This window comes from Tachyglossus aculeatus, chromosome 14 (genome assembly GCF_015852505.1).
Source record: "Tachyglossus aculeatus isolate mTacAcu1 chromosome 14, mTacAcu1.pri, whole genome shotgun sequence".
NCBI lineage: Eukaryota > Metazoa > Chordata > Mammalia > Monotremata > Tachyglossidae > Tachyglossus > Tachyglossus aculeatus.
In genome coordinates, this window is record NC_052079.1 from 49,342,688 (window position 1) to 49,368,262 (window position 25,575).

Here is a 25,575-nt window from a genome sequence, read left to right on the forward strand (position 1 = left end):
CCCGATCACCTTGTAACCTCCCCAGTGCTTAGAACAGTGCCTTGCACATAGTAAGTGCTTAATAAATGCCATTATTATTATTATTATTATTAGGAGCAGAAGGGCAGGATGGGGTCCAGGCCGGAGTAGAGGTGTCCTGGCCTCAAAGATGAGTTCCATCACCTTTCCATCTCCTACCTTACCTCCTGATTTCCTACTACGAACCCAGCATACTCATTTCACCTCTCTAACACCAGCCTACTCATTGTACCTTGATCTCATTTATCTCCCCCTCTTTTCCTCTGCTCCTCCTCCCCTCCCCATTATCCCTACTCCCTCTCTCGGCTCTACCCCACTTCCCACCCCACAGCACTTGTGTGCATATATATAGTATATTTATTATATTATATATTATACACATAATATATTATGTATTATATATTATAATACATAATTATATAATAAATAATATATAATTAAGATAGTAATCAATAATTGTAGATAAGCATTATGTTTATTATTATATTATTATAAAGCAATAATAATAAATTGATGATAATATATTATATAATTATTATAATATATTATGATTATATGGTTCTATTTATCATGTTAATGATGTGTATACAATTCTATTTATTTATATTAATAATAATAATAATAATGGTATTTGTTAAGTACTTACTATGTGCAAAGCACTATTCTAAGCGCTGGGGAGGTCACAAGGTGATCAGGTTGTCCCCCGGGGGGCTCACAGTTTTAATCCCCGTTTTCCAGATGAGGTAACTGAGGCACAGAGAAGTTAAGTGACTTGCCCAAAGTCACCCAGCTGACAATTGGCGGAGCTGGGATTTGAACCCATGGCCTCTGACTCCAAAGCCCGGGTTCTTCCCACTGAGCCACGCTGCTTCTCTATATTGATGCCTGTTCACTTGTTTTGATGTCTGTCTCCCCCCTTCTAGACTGTGAGCCCATTGTTGGGTAGGGATTGTCTCTGTTGCTGAATTGTACTTTCCAAGCGCTTAGTACAGTGCTCTGAACATTATAAGCGCTCAATAAATACGATTGAATGAATGAATGACTGACCCCCTAGCCCACTTTCTGCCTCTGCCCCGGAATTCCCTCCCCCTTTATCTCAGACAGACTTCCACCCTCCCCACCTTCAAACCCCTCACCTTCAAGAGGCCTTTCCCAGCAAAGTCCTGATTTCCCCCATTCCCTCTCCCTGCTGTGTCACCCTTGGATTTGTAATCAATCAATCAATCAAGCAATCGTATTTATTGAGCACTTACTGTGTTCAGAGCACTGTACTAAGCGCTTCGGAAGTACAAGTTGGCAACATATAGAGACAGTTCCTACCCAACAGTTGGCTCACAGTCTAGAAGGGGAATTGTACCCTTCATTCAGAATTGGTACCCTTCATTCACCCCTCCCTCAGCACATATGTACATATTGGTAATTTATTTTCATGCTTGTCTCCCCCTCTAGACTGAAAGCTCCTTGTGAGCAGGGAATAATAAAATAATAATAATGACATTTATTAAGTGCTTACTATGTGCAAAGCACTGTTCAAAGCGCTGGGAAGGTTACAAGGTGATCAGTTTGTCCCACGGGGGGCTCACAGTCTTCATCCCCATTTTACAGATGAGGTAACTGAGGCACAGAGAAGTGAAGTGACTTGCCCAAAGTCACACAGCTGACAATTGGCAGAGCTGGGATTTGAACCCATGACCACTGACTCCCAAGCCCGGGCTCTTTCCACTGAGCCACGCTGCTTCTCATCTACCAATGTGTCTACCAATTCTAAGTACTCTTCTAAGCACTTAGTACAGTGCTCTACAATGGCCACTACCAACTGATTGATCGAGACACCCTCAACAGAGCCAGGGATGTGGTTCCCCATCGATCTGTACTTCCCAAGCGCTTAGTCCAGTGCTCTGCACACAGTAAGCGCTCAATAAATGCGATTGAATGAATTAATTAATAGGAATCAGTGAGGAAGTGGGTTGTTCTAAAAAAGTCCCTTGGCCACGATTCAGAAACGACCTAGGGGAGGCCTTTATTTCTTTCCTCCCTCTTCCCTTCCCTTCCCTCTCTGACAAGCAGCGTTGCCTAGCAAATAGGAGACTGGCTTGGGAGTCAGAAGGATGTTTCTGCTGTGTGACCTTGGGAAAATCACTTTACTTCTCTGCCTCAGTTACCTCATCTGAAAAATAGGGATTAAGACTGTGAGCCCGATGTGGGACAGGGACTGGGTCCAACCCAATTACCTTGCATCTACTGCTGTGCTTATCATCATCATCATCAATCGTATTTATTGAGCGCTTACTGTGTGCAGAGCACTGTACAAAGCGCTTGGGAAGTACAAGTTGGCAACATCTAGAGACAGTCCCTACCCAACAGTGGGCTCACAGTCTAAAAGGGGGAGACAGAGAACAAAACCAAACATACTAACAAAATGAAATAAATAGAATAGATATGTACAAGTAAAATAAATAGAGTAATAAATATGTACAAACATATATACATATATACAGGTGCTGTGGGGAAGGGAAGGAGGTAAGATGGGGGGGATGGAGGGGGAACGAGGGGGAGAGGAAGGAAGGGGCTCAGTGTGGGAAGGCCTCCTGGAGGAGGTGAGCTCTCAGTAGGGCCTTGAAGGGAGGAAGAGAGCTAGCTTGGCGGATGGGCAGAGGGAGGACATTCCAGGCCCGGGGGATGACTTGGGCTGGGGGTCGATGGCGAGACAGGCGAGAACAAGGTACAGTGCCTGGCACATAGTAAGCACTTAACAAATACCACAATTATAATAATTATTATTATTATCTCTATTAGGATATTAGAGGGGAAAGGCAGGAGTTTAGGCATTAGCGTGGCTCAGTGGAAAGAGCATGGGCTTTGGAGTCAGAGGTCATGGGTTTGAATTCCGCTCCGCCACATGTCTGCTGTGTGACCTTGGGCAAGTCACTTAACTTCTCTGAGCCTCAGTTACCTCATCTGTAAAATGGGGATTAAAACTGTGAGCCCCACGTGGGACAACTTGATTACCTTGTATCCCCCCCAGCGCTTAGAACAGTCTTCATCCCCATTTTACAGATGAGGTAACCTATATACATGTATATATGTTTGTACATATTTATTACTCCATTTATTTTACTTGTACATATTTATTCTATTTATTTTATTTTGTTAACATGTTTTGCTTTGTCGTCTGTCTCCCCCTTCTAGACTGTGAGCCCGCTGTTGGGTAGGGACCGTCTCTATATGTTGCCAACTTGCATTTCCCAAGCGCTTAGTCCAGTGCTCTGCACACAGTAAGCGCTTAATAAATATGAATGAATGAATATATGTTTGTACATATTTATTGCTCTATTTATTGATTTTACTTGTACATATTTATTCTATTTATTTTATTTTGTTAATATGGTTTGTTTTGTTGTCCGTCTCCCCCTTCTAGACTGTAAGCCCGCTGTTGGGTAGGGACCGTCTCTATATGTTGCCAACTTGTACTTCCCAAGCGCTTAGTCCAGTGCTCTGCACACAGTAAGCGCTCAATAAATACGATTGAATGAATGAATGAATGAATGAATGAACAAGTACCATAAGGCGGAATGGGCGGGGCCTCGGGAGACGGGGACCAATGGGGGGAGAGTGGGCGGGGCCTCGGGAGACGGGGACCAATGGGGGGAAGAGTGGGCGGGGACTCAGGAGATGGGACCAATGAGGGGAGAGTGGGCGGGGCCTCAGGAGGTGGGGGCCAATGGGGGAGAGTGGGCGTGGACTCAGGGGAGGGGCCAATGGGGACAGAGTGGGCGGCCCCAATAGGGGGCAGAGTGGGCGGGACCTCAGGAGACGGGGACCAATGGGGGAGAGTGGGCGGGGCCGCAGGTGACGGGGACCAATGGGGGAGAGTGGGCGGGACCTCAGGAGACGGGGACCAATGGGGGAGAGTGGGCGGGGCCTCAGGAGACGGGGGCCAATGGGGGGAGAGTGGGCGGTTACTCAGGGGAGGGGCCAATGGGGGCGGAATGGCCGGGGCCTCAGGAGGGGGACCAATGGGGGGCAGAGTGGGCTGGCCCCAATGAGGGGCAGAGTGGGCGGGGCCTCAGGAGACGGGGACCAATGGGGGAGAGTGGGCGGGGCCTCAGGAGACGGGGACCAATGGGAGGGAGTGGGCGGGGCCTCAGGAGACGGGGACCGACGGGGGAGTGGGCGGGGCCTCAGGAGGCGAGGCCCAGTGGGGGGCAGAGTGGGTGGAGCCCCAAGGGCGGGGACCAATGGGGGCAGAGTGGGCGGGGCCTCCGGAGGCGAGGCCCAATGGGGGGCAGAGTGGGAGGAGCCCCAAGGGCGGGGACCAATAAGGGAGGAGTGGGCGGGGCCGGAAGTCTCCGGAACCTTGTCTTGTCGGGGCGGAGGTCTCGCCGGGCCTGACCGGGCGGTGCGACCGGAAGTAGCGTGTTGTTGGCGGCGATTCCCGTTTAATCCGTCGTATTTATTGAGCGCTTCCCCTGAGGCGGGCACTGTACTGAGCGCTTGGGAGGGGGCGGTATGGGCCGCAAGAAGAAGAAGAAGAGCAAGGACGGTGGCGCCGTCGGGTCGCGGGGCCGCCAGGTCCTCACCTTCGATGAGGAGAAGAGGCGGTAAGTAATTATAATAATAATAATAATAATGATGGTATTTGTTAAGCGCTTACTATGTGTCAGGCACTGTAATAATAATAATGATAGCATTTATTAAGCGCTTACTATGTGCAAAGCACTGTTCTAAGCGCTGGGGAGGTTACAAGGTGATCACGTTGTCCCACGGGGGGGGTTCACTGGTTTAATCCCCGTTTTACTCATTTTATTACCCTACTTATTTATTTACTTTAGTTGTACATATCTATTCTATTTATTTTATTTTGTTAGTATGTTTGGGTTTATTCTCCGTCTCCCCCTTCTAGACTGTGAGCCCACTGCTGGGTGGGGACCGTCTCTAGATGTTAACAACTTGTCCTTCCCAAGCGCTTAGTCCAGTGCTCTGCACACAGTAAGCGCTCAATAAATACGATTGATGATGATGATGATTTTACAGATGAGGGAACTGAGGCCCAGAGAAGTGAAGTGACTCGCCCAAAGTCACACAGCTGACAAGTGGCGGAGCCAGGATCTAAACCCATCATCATCATCATCATCAATCGTATTTATTGAGCGCTTACTGTGTGCAGAGCACTGGACTAAGCCCTTGGGAAGTACAAGTTGGCAACATATAGAGACGGTCCCTGAGAAGTGAAGTGACTTGCCCAAAGTCACACGGCTGGTGGAGTCAGGATTTGAATCCCCATTTTACAGCCCCTTCTTTCCTCTCCCCCTCGTCCCCCTCTCCATCCCCCCGTCTTACCTCCTTCCCTTCCCCACAGCACCTGTATATATGTATATATGGTTGTACATATTTATTACTCTATTTATTTATTTATTTATTTATTTATTTATTTTACTTGTACATTTTTATCCTACTTATTTTGTTGGTATGTTTGGTTCTGTTCTCTGTCTCCCCCTTTTAGACTGTGAGCCCACTGTTGGGTAGGGACTGTCTCTATGTGATGCCAATTTGTACTTCCCAAGCGCTTAGTACAGTGCTCTGCACATAGTAAGCGCTCAATAAATACGATTGATTGATTGATTGATTTGAACCCATGACCTCTGACTCCAAAGCCCGGGCTCTTTCCACTGAGCCACGCTGCTTCTCTGTACTGTACTAAGCGCTGGAGCTCTTTGCACTGAGCCACGCTACTTCTCTGTACTGTACTAAGCGCCGGGGTGGCTAAGCTGCGTGGCTCAATGGAAAGACTCCGGGCTTTGGAGTCAGAGGTCGTGAGTTCTAATCCCACCTCTGCCTCTTGTCAGCCGTGTGACTTTGGGCAAGTCACTCCCCTTCTCCGGGCCTCAGTTCCCTCACCTGTAAAATGGGGAGGGTAATAATAATAATAATAGTGGCATTTGTTAAGCCCTTACCATGTGCAAAGCACTGTTCTAAACGCTGGGGGATACAAGGTGATCAGGTTGTCCCACGTGAGGCTCACAGTCTTCATCCCCATTTTACAGTAGAGGTAACTGAGGCCCAGAGAAGTGACGTGACTTGCCCAAAGTCACCCAGCTGACAAGTGGCGGAGCCGGGATTTGAACCCCTGACCTCTGACTCCAAAGCCCGGGCTCTTTCCACTGAGCCACGCTGCTTCCCACGTGGGACTATTGATGACCTTGTATCTCCCCTAGCGCTTAGAGCAGTGCCAGGCACATTCATTCATTCATTCAGTCGTATTTATTGAGCGCTTACTGTGTGCAGAGCACTGTACTAAGCGCTTGGGAAGTACAAGTTGGCAACATAGTAAGCGCTTAGCAAATGCCGTTATTATTATGAAAAGCAGTGTGGCTTAGTAAAAAGAACCCAGGCTTGGGAGTCAGAGGTCATGGGTTCAAATCCTGACTCCACCAGCTGTGTGACTTTGGCCAAGTCACTTCACTTCTCTGGGCCTCAGTTACCTCATCTGTAAAATGGAGTTTAAAACTGTGAGCCCCCACCATGGGACAACCTGATCACCTTGTAACCTCCCCAGCGCTTAGTACAGTGCTTTGCACATAGTAAGCGCTTAATAAATGCCATCATTATTACCATTGGGAGTCAGAGGTCGTGGGTTCTAATCCCGCCTCTGCCACTTGTCTGCTGCGTGACCCTGGGCAAGTCACTTCACTTCTCTGGGCCTCAGTTCCCTCAACTGTAAAATGGGGATCATCATCATCATCATCAATCGTATTTACTGAGCGCTTACTGTGTGCAGAGCACTGTACTAAGCGCTTGGGAAGTACAAGTTGTCAACATATAGAGACAGTCCCTACCCAACAGTGGGCTCACAGTCTAAAAGGGGGAGACAGAGAACGAAACCAAACATACTAACAAAATAAAATAAATAGAATAGATATGTACAAGTAAAATAAATAGAGTAATAAATATGTACAAACATATACAGGTGCTGTGGGGAAGGGAAGGAGGTAAGATGGGGGGGATGGAGAGGGGGACGAGGGGGCGAGGATGAAGACTTCGAGCCCCAGCGCCTAGAACACTGCTTGGCACATAGTAAGCGCTTAACAAATGCCATCATTATTATTATTACAAGCAAATGGGAATGGTCACAGTCCCTGTCCCACGTGGGGCTCACAGTCTCAAATTCCCATTTGAGGTAAGTGTCCCTCTCCCCCCACGTGGGGCTGGAAGTCCACACCAATTCCCTGCCTTTCTCACTTTTTTCAAAAAAGTGGTATTTTTTAAGTGCCTGCTATGTGCCAGGCACTGTTTTAGGCTCCGGGGTAGATACAAGGTAATAAGGTTAGACACAATCCCTGACCCACGTGGGGCTCGCAGTCATGGGCTTGGGAGTCAGAGGTCATGGGTTCTAATCCCGACCCCACCACCTGTCTGCTGTGTGACTCTGGGCAACTCACTTCATTTCTCCGTGCCTCAGTCACCTCATCTGTAAAATGGGGATTAAAGACTGAGCCCCACATTGGACAGCCTGGTAACCTTGTATCTACCCTAGGGCTTAGAACAGTGCTTGGCACATAGTAAACGCTTAACAAATACCATCATTATTATTTTACAGATGAGAGAACTGAGGCCCAGAAGAGAGAAGTGACTTTATTCATTCAGTCGAATTTATTGAGCGCTTACTGTGTGCAGAGCACTGCACTAAGCGCTTGGAAACTACAATATTGCAATAAAGGGAGAGACAGTCCCTGCCCACAAAGGGCTTACAGTCTAGAGGGATAATAATGGTATTTGTTAACAGCTTGCTATATGTTAGGCACTGTACTAAGTGCTGGGTTGGATACAAACAAATCGAGCTGGACTCAGTCCCTGTCCCAAGTTGGGCTCTCAGTCTCAATCCTTATTTTACAGATGAGGAAACCGAGGCACAGAGAAGTGAAATGACTTGCCCCTGGTCACACCACAGACAAACGGTGGAGCTGGAATTGGAACCCAGGTCTTTCTTACTCCCAGACCTGTGGGGGATTAAGACTGAGCCTTATGTGGACCCTCAGACTGTGGGCAGGGATTGTTTCTCTCTATTGCTGCATCGTACTTTCCCAAGCACTTAGTACAATGCTCTGCACACAGTAAGCGCTCAGTAAATAGAGAAGCAGCGTGGCTCAGTGGAAAAGAGCATGGGCTTTGGAGTCACAGGTCATGGGTTCAAACCCCGGCTCCACCAATTGTCAGCTGTGTGACTTTGGGCAAGTCACTTAACTTCTCTGGGCCTCAGTTACCTCATCTGTAAAAATGGGGATTAAGACTGTGAGCCCCACGTGGGACAACCTGATCACCTTGTAACCTCCCCAGCGCTTAGAACAGTGCTTTGCACATAGTAAGCGCTTAATAAATGCCATCATTATTATTATTATCATTAAATACAATTGAATGAATGAATGACAGGGACTGTGTCCAGCCTGATTATCTTGTATCGACCCCAGCGCTTAGAACAGTGCTTTGATCATCGTGAGCATTTAATAAATACCATGATTGTTATTATTGCCCACGAGGCCACGCTTCTTCTCGTCCCTTTCTTCCTATCCCCTGAGTGACTCCCCAGATTCCTTCAGCCCCTTCTCTGCCCACCCCCCTTAGGGAGTACCTCACCGGCTTCCACAAGCGCAAAGTGGAGCGGAGGAAGGCGGCCGTGGAGGAGATCAAACGCAAGCTGAAGGAGGAGCAGAAGAAACTGCGAGAGGAGGTGCGATGGGCGAGGGGACGGCCCCGCCTGCAGCTGGACCCTAGAACGGGGCCGGCAGCGGGGACCGGGAAGAGAGATGCGATTTTAGCAAGATCTGTGGAAGGGTGGACTCAGGCTTGGGGTGGGAGGAAGTTTCTGCTGGTGGAACAGAACTAGGGTGGGCCTCTTTGCATACAGGAAACTGGAGGCCCGGAGAATAATACCGATAATTGTGGTATTTGTTAAAGTGTGCTAAGAACTAAGAGATACAGTATAATCAGGTCAGACGCAGCCTCTGCTTCACACGGGGTTTGCAGTCTGAAGGAGAGTAGAACAGGTATAATAATAATATTTATTAAGCGCTTACTGTGTGTCAAGCACCGTTCTAAACGCTGGGGTAGATATTCTAGACTGTGAGCTTGTGGGCAGGGAATGTCACTGTTTATTGTTGTGTTGTACTTTTCCAAGTGCTCTGCAAACAGTAAGTGCTTAAATGTTGAATGATTGCAAGTTACTCAGGGCGGGCATATAGTCCCTATCCCACCTGAGACTCACAGTCCAAGCAGGAGGGAGATCAGGTATTGAACCCTTATTTTACAGAGGTATTTGATCCTCTTAACAGTTGAGGAAACCGAGGCCCAGAGAAGTTAAATGACTTGCGCAGGGTCACCCCTGTGGGTTTGAAGAGCCCACAGAGAGTCTTTTGTGGTGTGTCCCACTGCCCAGCATGACAACCTGCCCACCTCTTCCCCATGACAGACTCCTTTCCCTGCCCTCCCCATGCCGTCTAGGGTTTGGGTCAAAGGAGCTGGCACATACTCACCTGTCGTCTTCCCTGTTGCAGCGCCACAAGGAATACCTGAAGATGCTGTCAGAGCGAGAAGAGGCTCTGGGTAGGTCCACCCTCCTGTCCCTGCGTTAGGGCAGCTCCTGGCCTAACCGCTGTCAGACAGTAAGGCCGAGGCTGAATCGGCAGGCTTGATGGGGGCTTCACAAGTAGAACTGGGAGCTCAAAAATCTTCTGTGCCTTAGGAACAACAGGGGTGGGGGGAGTCCTGTTGGCTGGGGCACAGGATCCAAATAGAGGTACCAGTTGAAGCAGGCTTGGATGTGTCTCAGATGGCCCGAATGGGACCGTGTCACATCTGTAGTAGGAGTAGGGAAAGTGGGGGTTGTTAGCTGTGAGATTTCCCCCATATGTCTCTCCAGGTTGGTCCTCCAGTCCTTGGAGTGAACCATTATGCCTCTGGTGAAGAAATGGGGTGTGTGTGTGTGTATGTGTGTGATGCTGAAGGGGAGGGGTCCGGGCTGCTGTCCATGGGATCTGGTTCTCATTAACTGAATTACCGTATTTGTTCATAATCTCTTCTTTGCAGAAGAGGCAGACGAGCTGGAGCAACTGGTGACATCCCAGATGGAGACCGTACAGTACGACCACCCTAACCACACGGTGACCGTGACCACCATCAGCGACCTGGACCTCTCTGGGGCTCGCCAGCTGGGGCTGCCCCAGCCTGGGGTACGTGCGGCTCCTGACGCTGCCCCGGGAGAAGCCCTCACGGCTGTCAAGGGCTACAGGTCCTCAGTCCTTCAATCCACCCTAGGGAAAGCTCCCGAGGAAAACCAGGGCAAGCAAATCTCCCGTAGCGAGTCGGCGAAGAGCACTGTGCCGGGCCCGGCGTACCGCAGTACTCTCGTACCTGTATTTATTTTTATTTACCGATCTGTGGTATTTGAGTGCTTACCGTGCGCAGGGCACGGGACTGAACGTTTGGGAGAGTCCAGTGGAGTAAGTAGGCATGCTCTCTGCCCTCGTGGAGCTCACCGAAGAGCCAGGCGAAGCGAGGGGCGACCCTGGTGACTTCTCATCCTCCTCCCTGCTCCCTTATCTTCCTATAGGCGGAAGACAGCGCTGGATCAGAGAAAGAGGAAGAGTCTTGGGACAAAACCACCAGTGCGTTGCCCAAAAAGTCTGGAGACCCCTTCCTATCCCAGAGGTGAGTTGCCCTCTAGTAGTCCTGGGCCCGGGAAGCCCCTTCCCCTCTGCTGTTCTGCTCCCGTGGGTGGGTAGGGAGAGGGTTCAGACTTGGCTTAGGGCTGCAGGTGGGCTGGGTGAGGAAGGGACTTGGCCTCATTCAGTCAATCGTGTTTATTGAGCACTTACTGTGTGCAGAGCACTGTACTAAGCGCTTGGGAAGTCCAAGTCGGCAACATATAGAGACGGTCCCTACCCAACAACGAGCCCACAGTCTAGAAGACCAGCAGTGGGCATCAGAGCAACAGCAGCTGGGAGGCACAGGTAGGGGGAATGTATAATAATAATGACGGCATTTGTTAAGCGCTTACTATGTGCCAACCACTGTTTTAAGCGCTGGGTTAGAGACCAGGTAATCATGTTGTCCCACGTGGGGCTCACAGTCTTAATCCCCATTTTACAGATGAGATAACCGGGGCACAGAGAAGTGAAGCAGCTTTCCCAAGGTCACACAGCCGACAAGTGGCGGAGCCCGGGATTGGAACTCACAACCTCTGCCTGCCAAGCCCGCACTCTTTCCAGTAAGCCACGCTGCTTCTCAACGGAATGTATCTGTTGTATTCTCCTTAGAAGCAGCGTGGCTCAGTGGAAAGAGCCCGGGCTTTGGAGTCAGGGGTCATGGGTTCGAATCCCTGCTCCACCACATGTCTGCTGTGTGACCTTGGGCAAGTCACTTAGCTTCTCTGAGCCTCAGTTACCTCATCTGTAACATGGGGATTAAGACTGTGAGCCCCACGTGGGACAACTTGATTACCTTGTATCCCCCCCCCAGCGCTTAGAACAGTTCTCTGCACAGAGTAAGCGCTTAACAAATGCCATCATTATTATTATTATTCTCCCAAGGGCTTAGTACAGTGCTCTGCACACAGTAAGCGCTCAATAAATACCATTGATCTGGGGGCCAGTCAGCCATATTTGAGCGCAGAGCTCTTGAGAGAGTACTAATGGATAGTACTGAGCTCTTGGGAGGGAGTCAGAAGGACTTGGGTTCTAATCCTGTATCCATCACTTGCCTGCCGTGTGACTGGGGCAAGTCATTTAACTCTCTGGGCCTCCGTTACCTCATCTGTAAAATGGGGAGTAAGACTGTGAGCCCTGTGTGGGACCGGGATTGTGTCCAACCTGAGAAGCCTGTACCTATCCCAGTGCTCAGTACAGTGCCTGGCATATAGTAAGCGCTTAACAAATCCCCTAAAAGAAAAGCATTGGTAGACATGTTCCCTGCCCACAATGAGCTTAAGGTCTAGAAGGGGAGACAGATATTAATATAAATACATTATGGACATGTATGAAGAGAAGCAGCGTGGATTAGTGGAAAGAGCACGGGCTTGGAAGTCAGAGGTCATGGATTCTAATTCCAGCCCCGCCACTTGTCTGCTGAGTGACCTTGGGCAAGCCGCTTAACTTCTCTGTGCCTCAGTTCTCTCATCTGTAAAATGGGGATTAAGAGCCCCAAGTGGGACAATCTGATGACCCTGTATCTACCCCAGCGCTTAGAACAGTGACTGGCACATAGTAAGGGCTTAACAAATCCCCTAAAAGAAAAGCGTTGGTAGACATGTTCCCTGCCCACAGTAAGCTTAAGGTCTAGAAGGGGAGACAGATATTAATATAAATACATTGTGGACATGTATAAAGACAAGCAGCGTGGATTAGTGGAAAGAGCACGGGCTTGGAAGTCAGAGGTCGTGGATTCTAATTCCAGCCCCGCCACTTGTCTGCTGAGTGACCTTGGGCAAGCCGCTTAACTTCTCTGTGCCGCAGTTTGCTCATCTGTAAAATGGGGATTAAGACTGTGAGCCCCAAGTGGGACAATCTGATGACCTTGTATCTACCCCAGCGCTTAGAACAGTGCCTGGTACATAATAAGCGCTTAACAAATCCCCTAAAAGAAAAGCGTTGGTAGACATGTTCCTTGCCCACAGTGAGCTTAAGGTCTAGAAGGGGAGACAGATATTAATATAAATACATTATGGACATGTATAAAGACAAGCAGCATGGATTAGTGGAAAGAGCACGGGCTTGGGAGTCAGAGGTCGTGGATTCTAATTCCAGCCCTGCCACTTGTCTGCTGAGTGACCTTGGGCAAGCCGCTTAACTTCTCTGTGCCTCGGTTCTCTCGTCTGTAAAATGGGGATTAAGAGCCCCAAGTGGGACAATCTGATGACCCTGTATCTACCCCAGCACTTAGAACAGTGACTGGCACATAGTAAGCGCTTAACAAATCCCCTAAAAGAAAAGCATTGGTAGACATGTTCCTTGCCCACAGTGAGCTTAAGGTCTAGAAGGGGAGACAGATATTAATATAAATACATTATGGACATGAATAAAGACAAGCAGCGTGGATTAGTGGAAAGAGCACGGGCTTGGAAGTCAGAGGTCGTGGATTCTAATTCCAGCCCCGCCACTTGTCTGCTGAGTGGCCTTGGGCAAGCCGCTTAACTTCTCTGTGCCGCAGTTTGCTCATCTGTAAAATGGGGATTAAGACTGTGAGCCCCAAGTGGGACAATCTGATGACCTTGTATCTACCCCAGCGCTTAGAACAGTTCCAGGCACATAATAAGCGCTTAACAAATACCATCATCATGATGTACGTAAGTGCTGTGGGGCGGAGGGAAGGGTGCATAAAGGGTGGAAGTCCAAGCGCAAGGGTGATGTGGGAGAAGGGGAAATGAAGGCCTAGGCGGGGAAGGCTGAGCGGGATGACTTGGGGGCCAACTGGAGCCCCGCTGTCAGTGGGATATTAGAAGAGGCGGGTGCAGGCTTGAAGACCCGCTGGGACTGGGCTGGGAGAAACCAGGGCAGCCTGCTCCACGCCAGCAGATTCGTATCCTTGCTTGTGGGGGGACCATTGAGACACTTTGTGGGTGGCTGTCCTGGCAGTCCCAGGGTGTGATAAAAGGGCTACCTGCCGCTGCTCTTAGTGGTCCCCAGCCAGGCATCCTTCGAGACAAGCTTGGCCTGTGCTGAAATTCTGGGGCTCAAGGGGAGCTCGAGGGGTGTTGGTTTGATTTCTCACCGAGTCCGACCAGATTTCTGGGACAGTAGTGGGTGGAATAGGGTCACGTGAGTTCGGTCTCCCGGAGCCCCACGGGGTCTCCTGCACAGCTGCAGTGCCATATTTGTGCGGCTGCCCCATGGCTCCCAACGCATCCGGGTTTTCCCGGGGCCACGCCTGGACCCTGAGAGGAAACAGCCATCCAGGAACGGGGCTGCTTGCTGAGGGTCGGAAGGGCGGACTTTCAGGCAGCCGGATTCCCTTCTCTCCCCCAAAGGATCTCCTCCCTCACTGCTTCCCTGCACGCCCACACCCGCAAGAAGGTCAAGAGGAAGCGCCCTCGACGTCCCCTGGACTCGGCCAAGAAGCCCCCCAGCGCCGGGCGGACCACCAGATCTCAACGCCGCAAACTGACGGGCAAGGCCCGGCCCGGCGGAGACTGACTTCGCCCATGGGCACACACTGGACCGTGCTGGACCCGCGTTGTCTGGGAAGCAGCTCTGCAGAGGAAAGCCGCTTGTCTCCTAGCCCGGGTTTCCGGCTCCCTTTGGGCTGGGGCATCACACTGGCCACCCTTTGCCGGGCCAGGCCAAAACCATCTTCTTCCCCTTCCCTTCCAGGGTCAGGGTTGGGGCCCCTGACTTCAGTTGCCTCACCAGCGGGGGAGGAGCCGGAATCTCCAGCAGGAAGTTGTGTGGAGACTTCCTGGTGTCACCACAGACATTAGATATTTTTGCTAAACAGGAGTCTGGGCTGTTTACTGGTCGTCGGTGTGGGGCCGGAGAGGGCCGGGAGCCCTCCGCCTTGCCCCCAAGGCCCTAGCAGTCTGCTCCGCACTTTGGTTTTCCCGGAAGGGCAGGGTCCTGAAAGCTGGATTCATTCATTCAATCGTATTTATTGAGCGCTTACTGTGTGCAGAGCACTGGACTAATTGCTTGGGAAGTACAAGTTGGCAACATTTTAGAGACGGTCCCTACCCAACAGCGGGCTCACAGTCTAGAAGGGGGAGATGGAGAACAAAACAAAACATATTTTAGTGTGGGCTTCTCTGGTGGGGGGCGGGAGAAAAGGAGGGGCTGTTGGTTCTGGGTCTGGAAGCCCCCCAACTGCCACTGCCAACGTCCTGGGGAGGGGCCAGAAAGGCTTTTGCTCGGAAGTGTCTCGGCTCACCAGGCTGCCGTGAACCACTGCCGCGGCTGAGTGAGGAGGAAAGAGTCATCATCATCAATCGTATTTATTGAGCGCTTACTATGTGCAGAGCACTGTACTAAGCGCTTGGGAAGGACAAATTGGCAACATATAGAGACAGTCCCTACCCAACAGTGGGCTCACAGTCTAAAAGGGGGAGACAGAACAAAACCAAACATACTAACAAAATAAAATAAATAGAATAGATATGTCCAAGTAAAATAAATAAATAAATAAATAGAGTAATAAATATGTACAAACATATATATGTATATACAGGTGCTGTGGGGAAGGGAAGGAGGTAAGATGGGGGGATGGAGAGGGGGACGAGGGGGAGAGGAAGGAAGGGGCTCAGTGTGGGAAGGCCTCCTGGAGGAGGTGAGCTCTCAGCAGGGCCTTAAGAAAGAATGACAGCTTCCTGGATTCGCTTCTCATGATGTCATAGTTTCAGCCAGGGCTGTCCGGGACAGAGGCCACCCGCGAATGCTCATTGTATCAGAGGCGAGGCGGGTTAGCCATTCCAGTTACTAGGGGGCACAGGATCACCATTTTAATAATAGTGATGGTATTTAATAATGATGGCATTTGTTAAGCGCTTACTATGGGCAGAGCACTGTTCTAAGCGCTGGGGGTGGAGACAAGGTGATCAAGTTGTCCCATCTGGAGCTCATAGTCTTAATCCCCATTTTACAGATGAGGTAACTGAGGCTCAGAGAAGTTAAGTAACTTGCCCAAGGTCACACAGCAGACATGTGGCAGAGCCGGGATTCGAGCCCATGACCTCTGACTCCAAAGCCCGTGCTCTTCTCCACTGAGCCACGCTGTATTTGCCTAGTGCTTACTATGTGCCAAGCACTGGGGTAGATACAAGGTGATCAGGTTGTCCCACGTGGGGCTCACAGTCTTAATCCCCATTTTACAGCTGAGGGAACTGAGGCCCAGAGAAGTTAAGCGGCTTGCTTAAAGTCACACAGCAGACAAGTGGCAGAGGTGGGATTAGAACCCACGTCCTCTGATTCCCAAGCCCTGGCTCTTTCCACTAAGCAACGCTTCTTCCTCTGCATTTGGCCCCTCTCTCCTTCCCTTCCTGCCAGCTGATCCGTAAGTGGTGTGAAGGTCAAACCTAGGCCAAGGTGAGGTGAGGCCTGTAAGCGCTTAGTACAGTGCTCTGCACACAGTAAGCGCTCAATAAATACGATTGATTGATTGGGAATTCAACAGCTGGGAAGGGTGTGGGATCTGGTATCACCCAGGTCATTCCCTGCAGCGCAGCGGGTGGGACTTGAAGGGTCCAGGCCTCAGTCGTGTCTCCTCCATCCTTCCCCTCGCCGCGGGCTGGAGGTTGGGCAGCTGTCGGCTCTGCTTCCAGGGAGTAGAGCCGGGCCCTGGAAACCAGGACTCTTCATCATCATCATCAATCGTATTTATTGAGCGCTTACTATGTGCAGAGCACTGTACTAAGCGCTTGGGAAGTACAAATTGGCAACATATAGAGACAGTCCCTACCCAGCAGTGGGCTCACAGTCTAAAAGGGGGAGAGACTCTTGATTTCCTCTCTGCCTCATGGCCTTGACATCAGCTAGATTGAGTCAAGCACACCTCATCTGACCACTTGGGAAAGTCGGTTGTGCTGTATTCTTCCCAAACATATTTTTTAAAAAAATTTGAGTAGTATTTAAGTGTGTGCCAGGCAGCGTGGCTCAGTGGAAAGAGCCCGGGCTTTGGAGTCAGTGGTCCTGGGTTCAAATCCCGGCTTCACCAATTAGCTGTGTGACTTTGGGCAAGTCACTTCACTTCTCTGGGCCTCATTCGTTCAATCGTATATATTGAGTGCTTACTGTGTGCAGAGCACTGTACTAAGCGCTTGGGAAGTACAAGTTGGCAACATATAGAGACGATCCCTACCCAACAGCAGGCTCACAGTCTAGAAGAGGGGAGACAGACAACAAAACAAAACATATTAACAAAATAAAAGAAATAGAATAAATATGTACAAGTAAAATAGAGTAATAAATATGTACTAACATATATACAGGTTACCTCATCTGTAAAATGGGGATGAAGACTGTGAGCCCCCCGTGGGGCAACCTGATCACCTTGTATCCCCCCCCAGCCCTTAGAACAGTGCTCAGCACGTAGTAAGCGCTTGATGAATGGCATTATTATTACTATACTAAGCACTGGGTTGGAAACAAGTTGATCAAATTGAACAAAGTACATGTCCCACGTGGGGCTCCCAGTCTTCATCCCCATTTTACAGATGTGGTAACTGAGCCCCGGAGAATAATAATAATGATGATGGCATTTGTTAAGCGCTTACTCTGTGCAAAGCACTGATCTAAGCGCTGAAGTGAAGTGACTTGCCCAAGGTCACACAGCAGACAAATGGCCGTATTGGGATTAGAACCCAGGTCCTGGCTCCACAAGGCCACACTCGCCTGCCCTGTGAACTTGGGCAAGTCAGGTCGCTTCTCTACCTCTTTCCTCATTAGTAAAATGGGGATTAAATACCTATTCTGAGCCATTAGACTATGAGCTCCTGGGACTTTGTCCAACCTGATTATCTTGTCTAGCCCAGTGTTTTTTTCTGGCCCCGCCTCTTGTCTGCTGTGTGACCTTGGGCAAGTCACTTCTCGTTGCCTCAGTTACCACATCTGTAAACGGGTATTAAAACTGCGCGCCCCAAGAGGGAGGGGGACTGCGTCCAACCCGATTTGCTTGTAGCCACCGCAGCACTTAGTTCCGTGTAAGTGCTTAAATACCATAATTAGTAGTAGTATAGTGCTTGGCTCAAACTAAGAGCGTAACATACTGCAATTATTATTATTAGGAGAGACTCAGAACTGATAGGTAAAGGGATTTTTGGAATTCACAAGTCCTGATAAGGGTCTGTAGTCAACCCAGCGGGGGTCAGAGCTAGGTTAAATGTGCAGCTAGCTATCAGTGATCCACTGGGAATTTCTCCTGGAAAATTTTCCAATTCTTCCAACTCTGCAGGACTTTGAAATAGTATTTAAGTGCCTCAGAGTGCAAGTCACTGAGAATTAGACTGGGCCCTCAGACCCCACCAGGGGCTCCCGCTCTGAGAATAAGGGGGAGGAGGGCTGTCACAAACGAAGGGGAGGAAAAAAAGCCCCCCGTAATGATCCGGGAATGCTTTCCACTCAGGTGGGGCTGTGTTGTAGGACAGATGATCTTGTCCAGACCCACTTTCTGCCATTCCCAGCCGTTACCCAGGCTGCTGTTCCATTTTTGCACAGTCGTTTGAGTTAACGTGCTTCACTGGTCAGCTTCAGTGGTGTGGCTAATTTAGCATGGACTGCTAAATTTAGTGGGGACCCCCCGCTCCCCCAATCAATCAATCGATCAGTCGTATTTATTGAGTGCTTACTATGTGCAGAGCACTGTACTAAGCCCCCCCAGTGGGGCAGCGTTCAGGGAGAGACTAGATTTGGGCCCTGGGGACGATGGCTTGCCTGTCTGCTCCTGAGAGCACCATGTGGGTGCCTTCAGTTTCCCAATCTGAGATTTGGGGCTGATGGACTGGGGGAGCCTGTGTGGCTCAGTGGAAAGAGCCCGGGCTTTGGAGTCGGAGGTCATGGGTTCAAACCCTCGCTCCACCAATTGTCAGCTGGGTGACTTTGGGCAAATCACTTCTCTGTGCCTCAGTTTCCTCACCTGTAAAATGGGGGTTAAGACTGTGAGCCCCTCGTGGGACAACCTGATCACCTTGTATCCCCCCAGTGCTTAGAACAGTGCTTTGCACATAGTAGTAAGCGCTTAATAAATGCCATCATTATTATTATTATCCAGCCCTTAGAAATGCAAGGAGTCCTGTAATTATTGGGCTGTGGGCACCCATTAATCCTGGAATGATCAAAGCCCAAACTAGAGAAGGGCCTTAGAGAAGCTCGTTTTCCTGAGCTGCTCGTTTTCCTGAGCAACTCATCCCCATTTTACAGGTGAGGAAACTGAAGTCCAGAGAGAGTAAGTGATCTTCTTGGGAAGCAGCGTGGCTCAGTGGAAAGAGCCCGGGCTTTGGAGTCAGAGGTCATGGGTTCAAATCCCGGCTCCGCCACCTGTCAGCTGTGTGGCTTTGGGCAAGTCACTTCACTTCTCTGGACCTCAGTTCCCTCATCTGTCAAATGGGGATGAAGACTGTGAGCCCCCCGTGGGACAACCTGATCACCTCGTAACCTCCCCAGCGCTTGGAACAGTGCTTTGTACATAGTAAGCGCTTAATAAATGCCATTATTATTATTATTATTATTATTATTATTATTATTATTATCTAAGCTCGGGGCCTTCACTGCTCTAATGCCATGGGTGAGGCTGTCTGCGCTGACCCTGCTCCCAAGTCTCACTCTGGAGCCCTCCCTCAATCCATCCGCCAAGCTAGCTCTCTTCCTCCCTTCAAGGCCCTACTGAGAGCTCCCCTCCTCCAGGAGGCCTTCCCAGACTGAGCCCCTTCCTTCCTCTCCCCCTCGTCCCCCTCTCCATCCCCCCCATCTTACCTCCTTCCCTTCCCCACACCACCTGTATATGTTTGTACATATTTATTACTCTATTTATTTTACTTGTACATATCTATTCTATTTATTTTATTTTGTTAGTAAGTTTGGTTTTGTTCTCTGTCTCCCCCTTTTAGACTGTGAGCCCACTGTTGGGTAGGGACTGTCTCTATATGTCGCCAATTTGTACTTCCCAAGCGCTTAGTACTGTGCTCTGCACATAGTAAGCGCTCAATAAATACGATTGATGATGATGAGTAGTGTCTACCACAAGTAAACGGCTTGCCGATTTGGGGGCGGGGGGGAACCTTGTTGTTTTTACTGTCTTGTCCCGATGGGCCGTGGGAAGCCCAGCCTCATCTCAGAACCATTTCAACATCACAGTTCAACACCGGTTTCACCGGGGTAGCGGGAAGAAGGCAGCAAGGGGGTAGGGACTGTCTCTATATGTTGCCAATTTGTACTTCCCAAGCGCTTAGTACAGTGCTCTGCACACAGTAAGCGCTCAATAAATACGATTGATGATGATTAGCTGCCCGCCTCTTCATCCCAATGCCGCATTCCACCAGCCAGGCCCTACGCTCCCTCCCTCAGAAAAGTAAGAGGAAAAGAATGCGCAGTCCTTGAAGTTTGAGGTTTGGGAGCGCAATGGGAACTGTGCGGTGGGAGTGGGGGCATGTAAGGGACACAGTTACTGTTTGGATGCTTCAGGTTCACCAGAAACCTTGTCCATGCAGTGGACCCTGAAAACACGCACACGCGCGTGCACGGAAAACACAAGAGCAGGCACTTTGTTAACAGTAATAATAATAATGATGGCATTTATTAAGCGCTTACTATGTGCAAAGCACTGGTCTAAGCGCCGGGGAGGTTACAAGGTGCTCAGGTTGTCCCAGGGGGCTCACAATCTTAATCCCCATTTTACAGATGAAGGAACTGAGGCACAGAGAAGTTAAATGACTTGCCCAAAGTCACACAGCTGACAATTGGTAGAGCCGGGGTTTGAACCCATGACCTCTGGCTCCAAAGCCCAGGCTCTTTCCACTGAGCCAGGCTGCTTTGTTAAGCACTTACTTTGTGCTAAGGGCTTCACTAAGAACTGAGAAGCGGATGGCTCAGTGGAAAGAGCCCGGGCTTGGGAGTCAGAGGCCGTGGGTTCTAATCCCGGCTCCACCACTTCATTCATTCATTCAATCGTATTTATTGAGCGCTTACTGTGTGCACAGCACTGTACTAAGCACTTGGGAAGTACAAGTTGGCAAGTCACTGGAAAGAGCCCGGGCTTGGGAGTCAGAGGTCGTGGGTTCTAATCCCGGCTCCGCCACTTCATTCATTCAATCGTATTTATTGAGCGCTTACTGTGTGCAGAGCACTGTACTAAGCACTTGGGAAGTACAAGTTGGCAAGTCACTGGAAAGAGCCCGGGCTTGGGAGTCAGAGGTCGTGGGTTCTAATCCCGGCTCCGCCACTTCATTCAATCGTATTTATTGAGCGCTTACTGTGTGCAGAGCTGTGTCCTAAGTGCTTGGGAAGTACAAGTTGGCAACATATAGAGACGGTCCCTACCCAACAGTGGGCTCACAGTCTTGTCAGCTGTGTAATCTTGGGCAGGTCACTTCACTTCTCTGTGCCTCAGTGACCTCATCTGTCAAATGGGGATGAAGACTGTGAGCCCCACGTGGGACAACCTGATCACCTTGTGCTTAGAACAGTGCTTCGCACATGATGATGATGACGGCATTTGTTAAGCGCTTACTATGTGCAAAGCACTGTTAGCGCTGGGGAGGATACAAGGTGTTTAAGTTGTCCCACGTGGGGCTCACAGTCAATCCCCATTTTACAGATGAGGTAACTGAGGCTCAGAGAAGTTAAGTGACTTGCCCAAGGTCACACAGCAGACATATGGGATTCTAACCGCTGACCTCTGACTCCAATAGTAAGTGCTTAACAAATACCATCATTATTATTATTATTAGATACAAGATAGTCAGGTCAGGCACAGTCTCTGTCTTAAGTGGGGCTTGCAAGCTAAGAACAAGTATTTAAATCTCGATTTATAGATGAGGCAACTGAGGCAGGGGACAGTTCCCAAATACACGTAGCAGGGTAGTGGTGGAGCTGGGGTGAGGAGGCAGTTCTCCTGACTTCAGGCCTGTGCTCTTTCCACTAGGCTACCGTGCTTCCTCAGCATCCTCTAGGCCTGATCCTGTGGGGCTCAGGGGTCCTCACAGACCCCCTGGACGAAGGTCAACTTGCCCAACTGTTGCCCCTGACACATTTGCCCCCCCAATCATAGTTATTGAACACTTACTGTGCACAGAACACCGAACTAACTTCATTCAGTCATTCATTCGATCGTATTTATTGAGCGCTTACTGTGTGCAGAGCACTGTACTAAGCGCTTGGGAAGGACACGGTAACATATAGAGATGGGCCCTACCCAACAGCGGGCTCACAATCTAGAAGGGGAGAGACAGACAACAAAACGAAACATGTGGACAGGTGTCAAGTCGTCAGAACAAATAGAATTAAAGCTAAATGCACATCATCATCATCATCATCATCATCAATTGTATTTATTGAGCGCTTACTGTGTGCAGAGCACTGTCCTAAGCACTTGGGAAGTACAAATTGGCAACATATACAGTCCCTACCCAACAGTGGGCTCACAGTCTAAAAGGGGGAGACAGAGAACAAAACCAAACATACTAACAAAATAAAATAAATAGAATAGATACATCATTAACAAAATAAATAGAATAGTAAATATGGACAAGTAAAATAGAGTAATAAATCTGTACAAACATATACAGGTGCTGTGGGGAGGGGAAGGAGGTAGGGTGGGGAGAATCAATCAATCAATCGTACTGAGCGCTTACTGTGTGCAGAGCACTGTACTAAGCGCTTGGGAAGTCCAAGTTGGCAACATATAGAGACGGTCCCTACCCAACGGTGGGCTCACAGTCTAGAAGGGGGAGACAGGGAACAAAACAAAACATAATCCCGCCTCTGCCACTTGTCAGCTGTGTGACCTGGAGCAAGTCACTTCACTTCTCTGTGCCTGTCACCTCATCTGGAAAATGGGGATTAGGACTGTGAGCCCCACGTGGGACAACCTTAGGGACAACTACTTAGAGAAGTAGTGTGGTTTGGTGGAAAGAACATGGACTTTGGAGTCAGGTTGCGGGTTCTAATCCCGACTCCGCCACCTGTCAGCTGTGTGACTTTGGGCAAGTCACTTCACTTCTCTGTGCCTCAGTTCCCTCATCTGTAAAATGGGGGTGAAGACTGTGAGCCCCACGTGGGACAACCTGATAACCTTTTATCTCCCCCAGAGCTTAGAACAGTGCCGAGCAACCTGATTGCTTGTAATTGTATTATTGCAACCTGATGACCTTGTATCTACCCCAGCGTTTAGAACAGTGCTTGGCACATAGTAAGAGCTTAACAAATACCATCATTATTATTATTACAACCTGGTGACCTTGTAGCGTGGTCACAGGTATTTGTTAAGTGCTTACTGTGTGCCAGGCACTGTACTAAACGCTGGGGTGGGTAAGCTGCGTGGCTCAGTTGAAAGAGCCCGGGCTTGGGAGTCAGAGGTCATGGGTTCTAATGCCGGCTCTGCCACGTGTCTTCTGCGTGACCTTGGGCAAGTCACTTCACTTCTCTAGGCCTCAGTTCCCTCATCTGTAGAATGGGGATTAAGACTGTGAGCCCCACGTGGGACAACCTGATTACCTTGTAATAATAATAACAATGATGGTATTTGTTAAGCGCTTACTATGTACCAAGCACTGTTCTAAGCGCTGGGGGGATACAAGGCGATCAGGTTGTCCCACGTGGGGCTCACAATCTAAATCCCCATCTCCCCCAGCACTTAGAATGGTGCCTGGCACATAGTAAGCGCTTAACAAATACTATTATTATTATTATTATTATTATTATTATTATTATTATTGTTATTATTATTCCAAGGCCCCAACTTGCAAAGCGGATGAGCCACTCTCCCCACGCATTTTCATATCTGCACAGTGTGGCTCAGTGGAAAGAGCGCGGGCTTGGGAGCCAGAGGTCACGGGTTCTAATCCCAGCTCTGCCACTTGTCAGCTGTGTGACTTTGGGCAAGTCACTTCACTTCTCTGGGCCTCAGTTACCTCATCTGTAAAATGGGGATGAAGACTGTGAGCCCCCCCGTGGGACAACCTGATCACCTTGTATCTCCCCTCACCGCTTAGAACAGTGCTTTGCACATAGTAAGCGCTTAACAAATGCCATTATTATCAGCGTTTAGAACAGTGCTTGGCACATAGTAAGCGCTTAATAAATACTATCATCATCATCACCTGTGGCCCCGCCCTCCTTTTGTAGGAGCAGCCAGTCGGCGTCATCTATGCAAATGAGGCATTAATAATAATGATGATGGCATGTATTGAGCGCTTATTATGTGCTAAGCTATGTGCTAAGCGCTGAGGGGATGCAAGTTGATCAGGTTGTCCCATGTGGGGCTCACAATCTTCATCCCCATTTTACAGATGAGGGAACTGAGGCTCAGAGAAGTGAAGTGACTTGCCCAAAGTCACACAGCTGACAGGTGGCAGAGTCGGGATTAGAACCCACAACCTGACTCCCAAGCCCATGTTCTTTCCACTAAACCACACTACTTCTCTAAGTAGTTGTCCCTAAAGTGGGGCTCACAGTCCTAATCCCCATTTTCCAGATGAGGTAACAGGCCCAGAGAAGTGAAGTGACTTGCCCCAGGTCACACAGCAGACAAGTGGCAGAGGCGGGATTAGAACCCATAACCTCTAGCGCTTACTATGTGCAGGCACTGTACTAGGCGCTGGGAAGGAGCGGTGAGGCAGAGCTGGGACACCCAGACGTAACTGGTTCTCTTTCGATCACATCAGCTCTCGGTGATCTTGTCTAATCCAGACAAGTGGCGGAGTCAGGATTAGAACCCATGACCTCTGACTCCCAAACCCGGGTTCTTTCCATTGAGCCAAGAGCGAGCCTATCCGAAGTTGACGGGTGAGCGTGGCCTGTCCCCCCCAGGCACAGGGCTAGGCACTGTACTAAGCGCTGGGGTGAATATAAGCAAATCAGGTTGGGCACAGCCCCTGTCCCACATGGGGCTCCCAGTCTCAATCCCCATTTTACAGATGCGGGAACTGAGGTCCAGAGACGTGAAGTGACTTGCGGATTATGCGCAGGTACGTGCGGATTAGGAAAAGAGTGCCAGAGAATGGGGCAGAGAGCCAGAGATGGTGTTTGACAGACGCTGGGGAGCTCCTGGACGAGAGTTTGGGTTGGGATCAGTATTTGCTGAGGGGTGGGAAAGACCAGCAAAAGCCCCGTATGGAGAGTGGAAATTGCCTTTGAAATTGAGAGATAACATCATCATCATCATCAATCGTATTTATTGAGCGCTTACTATGTGCAGAGCACTGTACTAAGCGCTTGGGAAGTACAAATTGGCAACACATGAGAAAGTCCCTACCCAACGGTGGGCTCACAGTCTAAAAGGGGGAGACAGAGAACAAAACCAAACATACTAACAAAATAAAATAAATAGAATAGATATGTACAAATAAATTAAATAAATAAATAAATAGAGTAAAAAAAATATGTACAAACATATATACAGAGCGTGAAATCCCTGCGGAGAAGTAAAAAGACACATTATCTAGGCAGAGTAGCAGGGTTGCAGGGAAGAGCTGGAAGTGGGCTAGTCCCTAATGGTTTTCCCTCCTGTCGTCCTTCAGCCTTCCAGATAGGTCGCTCCTATGCCCTCCCCTCGGCCGTGATTTAATTTGACAGATCAAATCCGGGAGACGGAGAGGATGCTCGCAGTGATGGCTCGGAGGACTTTCCTTCTCTCCCGATGGTCACTCTCCCCTTTCTCAGAGGCCGGGGCCTGTCTTGCTTTGAGCCACAGATTGGGTAGTGGCCCGGAGTGACCCTGCCGGAGGGAAGGCCAGAGGGCAGAGGCAGGGGAATTTGGAAATTGGGGCACCCTCTCTCAGGCCGAACCGGCCCCCTCCATACCCAGGATTTGAGTGCTCCATCTTGGCGGGCCAGTTGGGATTTGTCCTCGACTGCTCCTGTTCTTCCCAGGTCC

The 25,575-nt window shown here is 49.6% G+C and overlaps 1 protein-coding gene across 1 annotated transcript; it reads left to right on the forward strand.

Moving 5' to 3' along the window:
• The first annotated feature begins 4,433 nt into the window (after positions 1 to 4,433).
• NOL12 (nucleolar protein 12) lies at positions 4,434 to 14,654 on the forward strand. The gene is made up of 6 exons (XM_038756618.1): positions 4,434 to 4,619; positions 8,638 to 8,743; positions 9,567 to 9,615; positions 10,099 to 10,241; positions 10,622 to 10,719; positions 14,033 to 14,654. Exons 1-6 carry the CDS (start codon positions 4,528 to 4,530, stop codon positions 14,196 to 14,198), a joined length of 654 nt encoding a protein of 217 aa, XP_038612546.1. The 5' UTR covers positions 4,434 to 4,527; the 3' UTR covers positions 14,199 to 14,654.
• Positions 14,655 to 25,575: the final 10,921 nt, after the last annotated feature.